The sequence below is a fragment of the Scomber scombrus genome, chromosome 3 (genome assembly GCF_963691925.1).
Source record: "Scomber scombrus chromosome 3, fScoSco1.1, whole genome shotgun sequence".
Lineage (NCBI taxonomy): Eukaryota > Metazoa > Chordata > Actinopteri > Scombriformes > Scombridae > Scomber > Scomber scombrus.
Window position 1 is genome coordinate 34,483,299 of NC_084972.1, and position 14,673 is coordinate 34,497,971.

A 14,673-nucleotide genomic window follows, 5' to 3' on the forward strand; every position below is an offset into this window, starting at 1 on the left:
AGTTGATATATTGCCATGACAACAGACTTCCATATGTCTGTCTTAACCTGATTATTCTGCATGTAAACATACTGATTAATATGTGTTTTTGTCTTCCAGAGAAAAAAGTTATCAAAGTGGACGAAGGAAGAGACGTCACTTTACCCTGTTCACTCAGCAGCAGACAGGACATTACCACAGAGATGTTTAAGTGGAAGAAAGATGGTCGTCAGGTGTTCCTGTATGATGCCAGCGATCATTCTGATAACGTTAATACAGGTCAAGATCAGCAGTTCAGAGGACGAGTCTCACATCTTCCAGATAAACTGAAGTCAGGCGACGCCTCCATAACCATCAGAAATACGAATGTGGCTGACACTGGAGACTACACCTGTGAATTTCCATATCTTCAACCAAAACAAATGTTCCACATGAAGTTTGTTTTTGGTGAGTACTTTGATAAAACACTTATTTAGTGATGTGACTGGTTTAAGAGTCCCAGATGGACTCAAGTCAAATAGTCAGAAACACATCTGGCAGGGCCTCGTCCCCACAGCGCTGCAACCATGTATGGAGTGATTCCCTCTTTATCAAACATGCTGGATATTTGTGACACATTGCAGATTGTGTCACTGTGTCTGAAACATTTTGTCACTTTCCAAAACGTTTGGCTTCACAGGTCTGAATATCATTTAAAAAACTGTAAATCTGTAATAAGGATGTGCATGAGCCCATTTTATCATGGTCAGTGAACCAGTCAATGGTCAGAGTGAATAAATGAATATTCACTCAATGCCCACATTCACAAGAGCTGAATAGATAATGCTTCAAAAAATAACTTTCAATATTCATAACAAACAAAAAGCTTTAACTGCACCAATTTCAATTTATTTAAATTATAATCAGCCTTCATTTCTTTACAGAAACACATTAATTAAAAGTAAAATTCTTCCAGGCTTACAGACCTTTAATCCCTGCAAATGATTATTAGGTTATTAGGTTTTAATGACTCATCCCTAATCATGAAAATACCTGAAGACGATAAAAAAATGTTCCTGATCTACTCAACATTTTATAATATTATTGTGACAGTTAATCTGTTTTTTTTGTGCTAAACTTGCAGAATTTCAGCTGATCTGAGTGTTAGTCAGTGTCTCAAACCTGAATATGAGATCTGAGGATCATGACACAGTTTAATATTATTTTAATGTATTGATCAAACAGATTTCTGAAGCATTGGATCAGTTGTGTTAAAAATGGTTCACTGTTCATTTAATACAGTTAAAATAGCGACATCTGCAGAGCAGCTGTTGGTGTTGTATTTGCATGAATGGATCAAATCTGACTGTGATGAAACAGAATATATAAATATAAAACATAGTACAAAAAGTAAGGACATTTGTGTTTGTTAGATTATTTCTTTGTAGTAACAATGCTTCTTGGCAATAAATCTTATACGGTTGGAAAGCCTGTTTATTTCCCTTTTAAATGGAGCCACATTAGTAAGGAACATGCATTTGTGGGATGAGCAGCAGAGCTGAAATATGTGAAAAATGTGTCAAGGAAATATATAGTGTATAATCTGAATGACACATAAGATAAAATAGATTTTATTAATTCAGATGGTACAACACAAACTACCTTGTAGTTTTAAGTGAAATATAATAATGCTCTCCTTCCTCTGTGAGAAGATAAAATCTCCAGTTAAATGTTTGATCAGCTGCTGTCGGCTACTAAAGAAGAACTACGACACATTTGATGGTCAGTTTTTCATTCTGGCAGCTTGAGACTGTTGATCAAATGTTTCTCACTGACACAATGAAACTGTGATAACACAAAGGCTCAGACATGCTGCACAAGAAGCTATGATTCACATTTTAGAACAGTTTTTATGTTACTTTAGTGGAACAGAAAATACTGTCATCTCAGACAACACATGACACGATTTCATTTTCATTTTTGTGGTTCAAGAAACTTCAGAAATTGAAGGTTTGTCCAAACGTGTTGACTGTATGTGTCTCTGTCATGATATGAGTCAGAAATAGTATTTGCAGTGGTGAGAAGTTACCAAATATTTAGTTTGATCAAACATTCCTGATATGTGTAGTTAAGGCTGATGTGCTTTTCTATTTCACTGTTTCTCTGTTTTTCCTCCTCTGAAATATGATCATATACAAGCAGAGACAAGCTGAACAAAAACATCCCAGTATTACAGTTCATGTCTAATCCTCTAACTGTTCTTTACAACGTTTCTGTTATACTTTGTTCACAGATACATCTCCACAGCCATGTGTCAGGAGACTTAAACAAACAAAGGATGGGATTCAGCTGCAGTGTGAAGTTCGAGGAGCTTCTCCAAAACCTGAATTACACTGGGAGGACGGAGCTGGAAACGTCCTTCTTGCTGAAAAACCACAAGAGTCAGAAAGAGGAGGAATCTACAACGTCATCCTCCAAACTATTGTGACCAAGACCGACATATATTGCTGTGTTGCTACACAGGAGGCAATCAACCAGACGACTCATGATGACATAAATGTGTATATCCCTGGTGAGATTCTTCCTAATTATATTTTAATATTGAAATTATTTTAATAGTTAACATGTTTTTAGTTGTGAATAAATGTCAGTGTGAGCTCAGACTGAACACAAAGTGAATGAACTCAAAGAAACATTTTAAACTGAGTGAAAACTCAAATATAAAAATCTCTAAATATTAATCAGATGAACATGTGTAAAAGAATCTGGAAACATTGACTCATAAACTGAATGTAAATGAGGTAAAGTGTATTAGTGTTGCAGAGCCTCATGCTGTATAACAGCAGACTGTATGGCTCTGCTCTCATTGTGCTTCAGTAGCTGTAGAGTCGACCCACCAGCCAGAAGCATCTGTTGCTTTAAATCTTCACATTACTGGACAGTAGTTGTGTAAGTCTGTGTTAGTGAGCTAGTGCTACTTAATGTCTCAGTCTGCTCAGTGAAACATAAAGTTTATCAGTAGTAGCCATGACAACAACTATCATAAAGTGAAGATGTGCTCCCAAGAGTGAATCCAGAGTCCATCACAGACTTGTACTTGTGAGCCTCGGCTCAGGATGTAGAAAACCTGGACTATGGACAGATTTCCACACATGTGCAGATCTCAGGTACGACAGGAGTGTAGCAAAAGTCAGCTGTAAAAAGCCTAAAGTGGAGTGACAGGACAGTGATTGAAACATCCTTCCTACTGAGGATCAACACGTGTCAGAAACAGCAGGATGCTACAACAACATGAGCCTCCTCACTACTGTGACCAAAAGCAACCTCTGAGCTGTGGAGCCCAGCAGGAGGAAACTGCTCAGAAGATGGATGCTAATATCACTGTGGCTGCTGAGAGTCATCTCACTGCTGTTTGAATCTGTCAATCATTGGAGATTTTAGGAGCATGCACACCTTTAGTTGTTCTCTTTGTGTAGGTTATGATGTCTGAACATGATGGACACTTTGATTCTGACTGTTACTTTACCTTTTTATCTGTTTCAGGGCTCACAGCTGGGCAGATTGCTCTTATAGTTATCATTGTTGTTGGTGTTGTTGGTCTTGTTTTTGCTGTGTACATACGGAGGTATCGCATCATAAGCTTTTTTATGAGAGGTGAGTTTAACTAATATTTTGTATCCATATAATCATAATGAGCAGACAACAGATTCTTTAGAAATGTTTGTAATATAATATTTTCTTTATAAATATATCATGTTTATTTTTTAACATTTGTTTTTATCTTTCTGTTGGCTTTCATACAAAATCCACCAAGTCTACATTAATCTTTTATTGAATACATTAAAATTAATATATCATATACATAAATCTATTTCCAGCTCTTCTAGCTGAAGTTTTAATATCATTCAGCTTCATCCATGTTTTTCATCTGAATCAGTTCATACATTTTAAATAGACGGCTTTTTGTTTCAGGTCAGTTCATCATTTAAGTGATATTTTATTTTATTATAAACACAATAAGAGGAACACAAAAATTAACACTGTAATAAGATAATTATAGCTTGTTTTAATTCAAACATATCAGTTGGACTCAATGCAATTAATGTGTTTATTAACCAAAGTTCAGATTTTCTGTAATATAATTATATTTTCTCTCTTTCTGTTGGAGGTGATAACACAAAGGCTCAGACATGCTGCACAAGAAGCTATGATTCACATTTTAGAACAGTTTTTATATTTAGTGGAACAGAAAATACTGTCTACATCTCAGACAACACATTACAGGATTTTATTTTTGTAGTTCAAGAAACTTCAGAAATTGAAGGTTTGTCCAAACGTGTTGACTGTATGTGTCTCTGTCATGATATGAGTCAGAAATAGTGTTTGCAGTGGTGAGAAGTTACCAAATATTTAGTTTGATCAAACATTCCTGAGATGTGTAGTTAAAGCTGATGTGCTTTTCTATTTCACTGTTTCTCTGTTTTTCCTCCTCTGAAATATGATCATATACAAGCAGAGACAGGCTGAACAAAAACATCCCAGTATTACAGTTCATGTCTAATCCTCTAATTGTTCTTTACAACTTATTCTATTCTTTTATACTTTGTTCACAGTTGAAGCAAAGCCGTCTGTCAGGATAGTTGAGCAAAGAGATAAAAGTGCACTGCTGCAGTGTGAAGTTCGAGGAGCTTTTCCAAAACCTAAGTTACACTGGGAGGACAGAGAGGGACACAAACTTCCTGCTGAAGAACCACAGGAGTCAGAAAGAGGAGGACACTACGACATCATCCTCATAACTACTGTGACCAAGACCGACATCTATCGCTGTGTTGCTACACAGAAGGAAATCAACCATCAGGCTCATGCTGACATACATGTGCATATCTCTGGTGAGATTCTTACTAATTAGTGCCACGGGTGCTAAGCTCCGAGGCACTCCCTCAGCAGTAATATTGCAGAGGCATGTATTAATCTTGCTCATACTTATTCTTCTTATTTTTCTTCTTCTTATTAGTGCCACGGGTGCTAAGCTCCGAGGCACTCCCTCTACAGCAGTAAAGCTGTAGAGGGAGTGCCTCGGGGCTTTTTTATTCTTCCGTCATATTTCGGCGCGTAACTCCTCCCGCAGCTTTGAGAAAACCCTGAGAATATATACATGAAAACGTGCGGCTCGATCGGGAAAGGGGTGCTATTATTTGGAATGTTCAAATTCCAATTTTTCCCATAGTTATTCCCAAAATACCGGGAAAATTCTCCATTGAAAATGAATGGGAATTTTTTTTTAAAACACAAAATTTCACTTTTTTTCGGAGTCACCTAGCTCTCTCATACCTGCACGTAGAAATGTGATTCAAACTTTAAAACGGAGGATAACTTGTGCTCTCTCCAAAACACCAAACGTGTAAACTTTTAAAACTATGAGCAGTCAAACGAGGACTGGAAATCACTTTTTATTCAAAGTTAGAGTGGAAGCGTCAGTTAGCTTGAGTGCGAGAAGCAGTAAAAAATGAACTTAATTTTTATTTTTAACTCGAGCTCACGGCCAAACCGTGAAAAGGAGACAAATCATTTTTTGTCAAAATGTAGACATAGGTGTTGGGATTCATAGACGTTTACAGGCGGTGTCTGCACAAAATGTAAACGGGGGGGCTGAGACCGGCGGCAATACCTATCTCGCTCCCCATTGACCCTAATGTAATCGTCTTTTTTTTTTCAAAAGAAACTCACTCTGTCTTCGCACTGAGTTTACGCGCTCATTTTAAGGAATATCTGAATAAAATAAACGCTGTCAGAATCTGCCGGCTTCTGGTTTTTTCTCACAGTGTTTTCGGTTTTTGGACAGAAGTTACGGTTTTCTCACAGTTTGCAATTGTTCAGGACCTTGTCAGAAGCCAAATTCTGGGGGCGTTTTGAGAATTTTTTCCAAGCAGATCCTCAAATCACCGTAGCAACCGTAGGGCCTACGGTTGCTGTCCTTGGCAGCCTGTTGCTGGGCAGAAACTGACCTACTTTTTTGTGATTGGCTAATTCCTGTCTGTCTGTTTTGCCAGTTAGCCGAGCTAGCTCGGCTGCACTAGCGGCCGAAAGCTCTCAGCAATAGCGTCCATGTTTAGGGTAGAGGTGGTGACTTTGATTGACAGGTGACACTTGGTAGGGGGCGGGGCTTCAGAGAACTCGGCGGGAACACCCACAGCGTTTGGGAGCAGAGACAGAGGCTGATTTTCACACAACTTTGAAGCCTAATTTCACATATTTAGCGATTTTTGTTTTACAACACACTTTTCTGTGGTATGTCAAACTCAGAACACATATTTATTATTCTTACTTTACAGGGACTTTAATTAGTTTAAATACATATTATTTATGCTTAAATATGATTAACTGGAATATTTGAATTGAAATACTGGAATATTTCCATTCAATTTCCAAGTAGATTTCCAGTCATAAAAAAGTATAATAAAATCTACTCTCTTAATGATAAGATTTACTTAATATTTTTGTTTTGATCAGGGTGACTTTTGAACTCTGGAAATAAATCGTGTACTTGTCCCGGCAGCAGCCCCGTGGCACTCAAAATTTCCCTGGAATGTTTTTGTTATATTTTAATATTGAAATGATTTTAATAGTTAACATGTTTTTAGTTGTGAATAAATGAAAGTTGAAAACATTTAAACTGAGTGAAAACTTCACACTGACACTGAAGTTCTGTGACTCCACACACACACACACACACATACACACACACACACACAGACTAAAAATGACAGAAATTGTTGTGATTAACTTGAAGTTAAACTGTATTTTAAAGAAGATACAGCAATAATAACATTAAAGTGAATGACTCAGTTATGTTTGTTATGTAGCATCATCTGATATTTCACTCTCACTCTAAACTGTATTAATGCACATTATTCTTAAATTAAACATTCCTCCATAAATGCATCTAGAAAGATTCAAACCAAATCAACACTTGATGAATCTTTACAGCTAAAACTAGCTGTTATTTTACAGCTTATGATGATGTAATGATTTCTACAATTTACACATTACAAAAGGCTCCACTCACCCTAAAACTAATTAGTAGTTAGCAATAGTGTCATAGATTTATAAACGGTTGTAACAACACGGCTGATTTAGAGACTGAAATCCTTAGAATCAGTAAAAGTTTCATCCCATAAATGAAAAGATAAAAAGACTCTTACATTGATAGTTAATAGAAAGTTCATGTGCAACAAAATCTACTGAGACTCACTGAACTTCTTATTAGCAGTAATTAGACAGATAGAGCAGATAGAGAGAGTTCAGTCAAAGCAATGGGAAATTACAGTGTTACAGCAGCCAATGTAGCTGAGACTAAGTGGTTCAGGTGTGATAGTCGTCGCCAAGGGGTGTTGAACAGACACAGAGGAGGCAGAACTTCCTTTTACCATTTATTAAGAGGCTGGGCAAATGTGTGTGGTCTACAGGAAACAAACATATGCACAATCCAGAGGCAATTAGGTTATCATAACATTACACACTGTAACTGACCATGGAAATAAGACAGCAAATTCGAGGTAAGTGATGGTCTGCATATACTCTATTAAAGCAAACTGGACACTCACGTGTTGGTTTCTCTCTCCACCAGCTCTTCAGACAGTCTTTACAGAAGCTGTGGCTACATGACAGAACAACAGGATCTCTAAGGATATCATGACTGACCGGACAGCAGAGATCCTCCTCTGATCTGGAAGCCATTTAGTCTCTGAATCAAGCTGAAAACACAGCAGACACAAAGTACAGTCAGTCATGGCTCCCCTCCCTCTTCTACTAACTTCATTGACATTTACTTTAACTTTGACTCCAGTTTTTAATCGAACTCACCTTCAGTGTTGAGAGTCAGCAGGTTGAAGCAACAGAGTTCTAGTTTTCCACTTTTCTCTCCTGTAGCTGTTCTCACTCAGAGGAAGTTGTTGTGTTTCAATGTGAATCTGATCTTCTGACAAAAGCTGTAGCTTCACATGTAAAACAGGTTGTGTTTCATTCTAAAGTTCAAAAATACACCAACAACACCTTTAAAGATTAATGATTAACAGGTTTTATTTGATTTTATATGTACAGCACAGAACATCGTGACCCATGTGAAGACTAGAAAATAAACAGAGGGGCAGTGGTTCTGTTTGATGGAGTTTTTATTTTTAAGCTTTTATTTCACATTATTGTGAAATATATGTATATGATTGCTGGCATACACAATTCTGGCTTTATTTTCCTGTCAAAAAAACTGCAGCAATCCAGGAGTTCAGTCAACGATCTTTAATAACGTCCCACAGGAGTAAAGGCAGATGGGTACATAAATTCTATGTCCAATATGAATAACCAGTCATTCAGTAATTCTTAAGTTGTGGTTATCTGAAGGAAATTACATTAAAAGAATAAATATTATTAGTTCAAATGGTTTGAATAAACAAAGAAATAATGACAATAACAACTCTGCTGCTGTAAACAATTCAGCATGCTATGCTCCAAATGTCCACAAGAGGTCTCTCTCGACCACAATTAAAGATCGACAGCCCAAATGGTATACAGTCATCAATAGCAGCATGAAAATAAAATATAAGGAACCCTTTTACACTACCAACTAGTCATATCAAATTAATTATGACAAATCTATGCAAAATTACATTCAAAATAAAGAATATAAGTGCTGCTAATAAACTGGTGGCCAAGGTAATAACAGATCCAACCCTGGCTAGATTCACTGTGGGTAAAAACCTGGTAAAGCAAAGGGAAAAGACAGACGAGGAAGAGGGAGGAAGAGTTGTAACGAAGATAGATGATTTGGCTGTGATAGTTATGTTTGTTATCAATAATAATAACATGTTATTTGTATTTTTGAATTATAGTATATTAAGATATATGACCTTTTAAATGTCACAGATCAATCATGTATCTTTGTAATTTTTTGTGTAATTTAGTTAATTTAATTTGCATCGTTTTTGTTTCATTCATGAGTTAAGTGTTGTATAAATTCCGCCACCAGATGGTGCTGTAGAGTCAGAAACGAGTTGTGAAAGTGTCAAGAGAAGAAGAAAACTCATTCAGCGTTTTACACAGTATGAGAGTAATAGCTGAAAAGGTTTAGTTTCTGTTGATAAAGTCCAGGTGCATCAAATCAATCAATCAGTGAATCAGTCAGTCAGGACTGCTCTGTGGTGCGTTCAGGGGCCTGGCTCTGGGTTTCTTTAACAGGTTGAAAGTGTAAAATAAAATACTCAGAAGGTGTTTTGACGTTTAACGCTTTATTTTTAAGGATGTGCGCTGGTGTCGTGTTGCTGCTTCCGGATAAAACCGAAATATTTCGGGTCCGTTCAGTTAGCAGTCGGAAGGTTTTGATCAGTAACGTTAAAGTGACTTTGAATCTCCAGCCGTCATCGATAACTATGGAGCTTCTTCTTCTGGTGTTTTTCTGTCTCCTGACTGGCTCTGAAGTAACGTTTGGTGCTGAAAACGGTAAGAAAACTATTTATTTATACTGATGATCAAACTGAATTATAAAGATATGGAGTTTTTATCTCGTAATTTTGACTTCCTCATCTTTACAGAGTTGTCAACTAGTGAAAAGTGCTGGTTAAAATATAATCTTTAAATCATAACTCTGCTGAGTGATTTGAAGTCATTTTGAGACAGAAAACATTTTCAGTCCCAAATGTCTTTATTGCATACATTAGCCAGACATAAATCATGTTTTACTACAGTCTATTTAACAAAGATATCAGACATAACAAACACACAAACATAAAAATAACATTATTGACTGTAATCACATTAATATCATGCCTGATTACACAATAAACAGCAAACACGTTTATGGCCGCAAATTCTATTAAAATAAACCTAATTGTCTCACACATAAATACCATCACTGTTATCTCAGACATACAGTTAGTGTATTTGTTGGTAATGTCTGTTTGATCCAGATGAAAACAGCTGTAGAGGCTTTAACAGGCTGCGCGCGCTCACGTGGACAGAAATCACTTTTTGGGAGAGTAGGAACGTGCAGGGCGGGGTCTGTTTCCTGCTGTTATTTCTGAGAAACTGCGTATCAAACATGTGTGATCACATCATCATCTATTGTGTAACTTTATGCTGATATTTCTCATCAGATCTAAAATCACAGAAAGTAGTTTGACGTTGTTTGCTCTCACTTCCTCCTTTCACGTGCGCTCAGAACTTCATCTTTCAAATGTCAAATTCAAAGATGTTAATAGCTGTGACTCAGAGAAGGATGTGCAAGGATGTTATTATTTATTAACGGGTGTGTTGTTTTTCTATAGGTTGTGATAAAACACTAGAATAATATAATAATGTGAAAAATAAGAATCAGAGAAAACTAAAAAGAAAAGAAAAAGATAAAACATAAATAGATGTAAAAAAAGTGAAATATGAACAAGTGTAAGTATGATATGTGCAGGACAGGGCAAAGGATTTGTTGAAGACAATGTGCCAGATGACAAGAAACAAGAAAAGTTTCTTGTTATAACATAAGTTGATATGTTGCTATGACAACAAACTTCCATATGTCTGTCTTAACCTGATTATTCTGCATGTAAACATACTGATTAATATGTGTTTTTGTTTTCCAGGGAAAGCAGTCATCAGAGTGTACGAAGGAACAGACGTCATGTTACCCTGTTCACTCAGCAGCAGACAGGACATTACCTCAGAGAAGTTTGAGTGGAAGACAGATGGTCGTCAGGTGTTCCTGTATGATGACGGAAATCATTCCAATATCGTCAATACAGGTCAAGATCAGATGTTCAGAGGACGAGTCGAACATTTTCCAGATAAACTGAAGTCAGGCGACGCCTCCATAATCATCAGAGATACGATGGTGGCTGACAGTGGAGAATACACCTGTGAATTTACAAATCTTCAGCCAAAACAAACGTTCCACTTTCAGCTTCATGTTATGGGTGAGTACTTTGATAAAACACTTATTTAGTGATGTGACTGGTTTAAGAGTCCCAGATGGACTCAAGTCAAATAGTCAGAAACACATCTGGCAGGGCCTCGTCCCCACAGCGCTGCAACCATGTATGGAGTGATTCCCTCTTTATCAAACATGCTGGATATTTGTGACACATTGCAGATTGTGTCACTGCGTCTGAAACATTTTGTCACTTTCTAAAACCTGTTAAATACGTCCAGCTTCATGCAGTGATTGTTCAGGTGTGTGGAGAATCAGTTAAATTGTTCCTGACTAGCTGTAGCTCACATTTCAGTTGTTCAGTGTTTCATACAAAATAAATATGAAGTACAAAAACACCCAGCAGGAATTTAAAGGAGTAAAATGAGGTGAAAATTAGATTTGCATTCAATTTGAACACTTCTTCGGGGCACAGATCATTGATTGTTCTCTGCAGACTCATCACTGATGTACATGAAGTAAAACACATTTGAGTCCCTCTGTGGAAGCAGAGCTTTTCCTTCCTGATGGAGGTGCAAAGTTAGTCAATCATCAGTGTCTCTTTATGAAAAACATGTGTTTGGTGCTCAGGAGCTGATTAAATAAACCTCTTAGGTATCAAATGTGATGCTGAATTAACATGTTTGTTAACAACCTGATCCTGAGGAAAGGAACAAGAACTCCACTCAGAGAGATTTAAAGCTTGAAAACATTAAAATAATTATTAATAAATTATGAAAATTTTCATGATTCAAGTAAAAAAAGCTTCTGGATCATAGTTGCTGTATGATGTTATAAACACTAAATGACATTATAGTGGGATTATACTGCTGTATAATCCCACTATCCACTGTTCAAAGGTTCAGACATGCTGTACAAGAAGCTATGATTCACATTTTATTTTACTTTAGTGGAACACAAAATACTGTCTACATCTCAGACAACAAATTACATGATTTACTTTTTATTTTTGTGGTTCCAGAAAAAGGTTTGGCTCCATTAAAAGTATTGATAATTAGAAATGATCACTTCCTGTTTGCAGTGCAGTGATGATGTACAGACAATGATCTCTGGATTACTTTGATATGAAGAAAACTTAAAAACTTGATTCTCAGGTGAGTTCTGCAGTTATAGGAAGAGTCTCTTTATGGTTTCTAAGTGGATTTATGGAGGTTTATTTGTGATGCTGATCACAGATGATGATATCGTCTGGAAGTGTAAAAATATGAGCATCATGTCTCTGTGATTTGAGATGTGACTCAAAGAAGAAGTTCAAACTAATTGTGTCTCAGGCCTCTCGTCTCTCCTTCTGCTGCCGACTGTAAAAACACTCCAGCAGTCAAATGAACTTTGTGTTCAGTCTGAACGTTTAAACAGGAACATCAAAACCAGTCACAGAAAATAACCAAGTACATTTACTCAAGTACTGTGTTTAAGTACAGTTTAGAGGTACTAGTACTTTACTGTAGTACAGGTTGAGGTACTTGTACTTTACTGTAGTACAGTTTGAGGTACTTGTACTTTACTGTAGTACAGTTTGAGGTACTTGTACTTTACTGTAGTACAGTTAGAGGCACTAGTACTTTACTGTAGTACAGTTTGAGGTACTTGTACTTTACTGTAGTACAGTCTGAGGTACTTGTACTTTACTCTAGTACAGTTAGAGGTACTTGTACTTTACTCTAGTACAGTTAGAGGTACTTGTACTTTACTGTAGTACAGTTAGAGGTACTTGTACTTTACTGTAGTACAGTCTGAGGTACTTGTACTTTACTCTAGTACAGTTAGAGGTACTTGTACTTTACTCTAGTACAGTTTGAGGTACTTGTACTTTACTCTAGTACAGTTTGAGGTACTTGTACTTTACTGCAGTACAGTTTGAGGTACTTGTACTTTACTGTCGTACAGTTTGAGGTACTTGTACTTTACTGTAGTACAGTTTAGAGGTACTTGTACTTTACTGCAGTACAGTTAGAGGTACTTGTACTTTACTGTAGTACAGTTTGAGGTACTTGTACTTTACTGTAGTACAGTTTGAGGTACTTGTACTTTACTGTAGTATTTCCATGTGATGCTACTTTCTACATCTCAGAGGGAAATATTGTACTTTCTACTCCACTACATTTATTTAACAGCTTTAGTAACTTTTCAGATGAAGACTTTACACAATGGATAATATAACAAGCTTTATAAATACAACACATTGTTAAAGATGAAACCAGTGGTTTCCAACCTTTATGTCTTCTGCTTTAACTCGTCTGGGACTGACACAAAGCAGTCGTGTGTGTGAAACCAAGATGTTTGTGAAAACTGAGACTGTGGTTTAATTTTTACAAACAGTTTAGTTCAATAAACAGATTAACAAAGTTCTGTTTTTCTAGTATTACCTGTCTGCTATGTTGATGATATCACAAACTCTCTAACATAATTATGTTTTCCTTTTGTCTTTTCTTAAATAGGTGAAATCATCCCAGGTGAGTCCTGATTATGATGACATCACTGTCTCTACATCTTACACCTGCTGTAACTTTGACTCCTACAGACCTCAATCATTCACTAACTAGAACATCTTTAACTGTGTGAAACTGATCAGGATCATTCTTCTATTTTTACATGAGTCTGATTTCACATCACTTCTGAGTGGAATCATTTATCCTCTAATAACATTTACATAATGGCTTTTTAAGTAAAAATAATTCAGCAGTTGTTTAAACTTCTTTACACTACATGTGTCTATTATAAATAGTGTTTCCTCTGTTTTTCCCTCTGTGGAAGCAGAGCTTTTCCTTCCTGATGGAGGTGCAAAGTTAGTCAATCATCAGTGTCTCTTTATGAAAACATGTGTTTGGTGCTCAGGAGCTGATTAAATAAACCTCTTAGGTATCAAATGTGATGCTGAATTTACATGTTTGTTAACAACCTGATCCTGAGGAAAGGAACAAGAACTCCACTCAGAGAGATTTAAAGCTTGAAAACATTAAAATAATAATTAATAAATTATAAACATTTTCATGATGCAAGTAAAAAAAGCTTCTGGATCATAGTTGCTGTATGATGTTATAAACACTAAATGACATTATAGTGGGATTATACTGCTGTATAATCCCACTATCCACTGTTCAAAGGCTCAGACATGCTGTACAAGAAGCTATGATTCACATTTATTTTACTTTAGTGGAACACAAAATACTGTCTACATCTCAGACAACAAATTACATGATTTACTTTTTATTTTTGTGGTTCCAGAAAAAGGTTTGGCTCCATTAAAAGTATTGATAATTAGAAATGATCACTTCCTGTTTGCAGTGCAGTGATGATGTACAGACAATGATCTCTGGATTACTTTGATATGAAGAAAACTTAAAAACTTGATTCTCAGGTGAGTTCTGCAGTTATAGGAAGAGTCTTTATGGTTTCTAAGTGGATTTATGGAGGTTTATTTGTGATGCTGATCACAGATGATGATATCGTCTGGAAGTGTAAAAATATGAGCATCATGTCTCTGTGATTTGAGATGTGACTCAAAGAAGAAGTTCAAACTAATTGTGTCTCAGGCCTCTCGTCTCTCCTTCTGCTGCCGACTGTAAAAACAGTCCAGCAGTCAAATGAACTTTGTGTTCAGTCTGAACGTTTAAACAGGAACATCAAAACCAGTCACAGAAAATAACCAAGTACATTTACTCAAGTACTGTGTTTAAGTACAGTTTGAGGTACTTGTACTTTACTGTAGTACAGTTTGAGGTACTAGTACTTTACTGTAGTATAGT

The 14,673-nt window shown here is 36.4% G+C and overlaps 1 protein-coding gene across 1 annotated transcript in view; it reads left to right on the top strand.

Moving 5' to 3' along the window:
- Positions 1-237: 237 nt before the first annotated feature.
- The window catches only part of LOC133978030 (uncharacterized), a 46,320-nt gene continuing 31,884 nt past the window's right edge, over positions 238-14,673 (top strand). The window contains exons 1-4 of the mRNA XM_062416354.1: positions 238-426; positions 2,252-2,530; positions 3,502-3,612; positions 4,572-4,847. Coding sequence (XP_062272338.1) covers positions 402-426; positions 2,252-2,530; positions 3,502-3,612; positions 4,572-4,847 — 691 coding nt within the window. The 5' untranslated portion in view covers positions 238-401. The remainder of the gene's footprint in view (positions 427-2,251; positions 2,531-3,501; positions 3,613-4,571; positions 4,848-14,673) is intronic.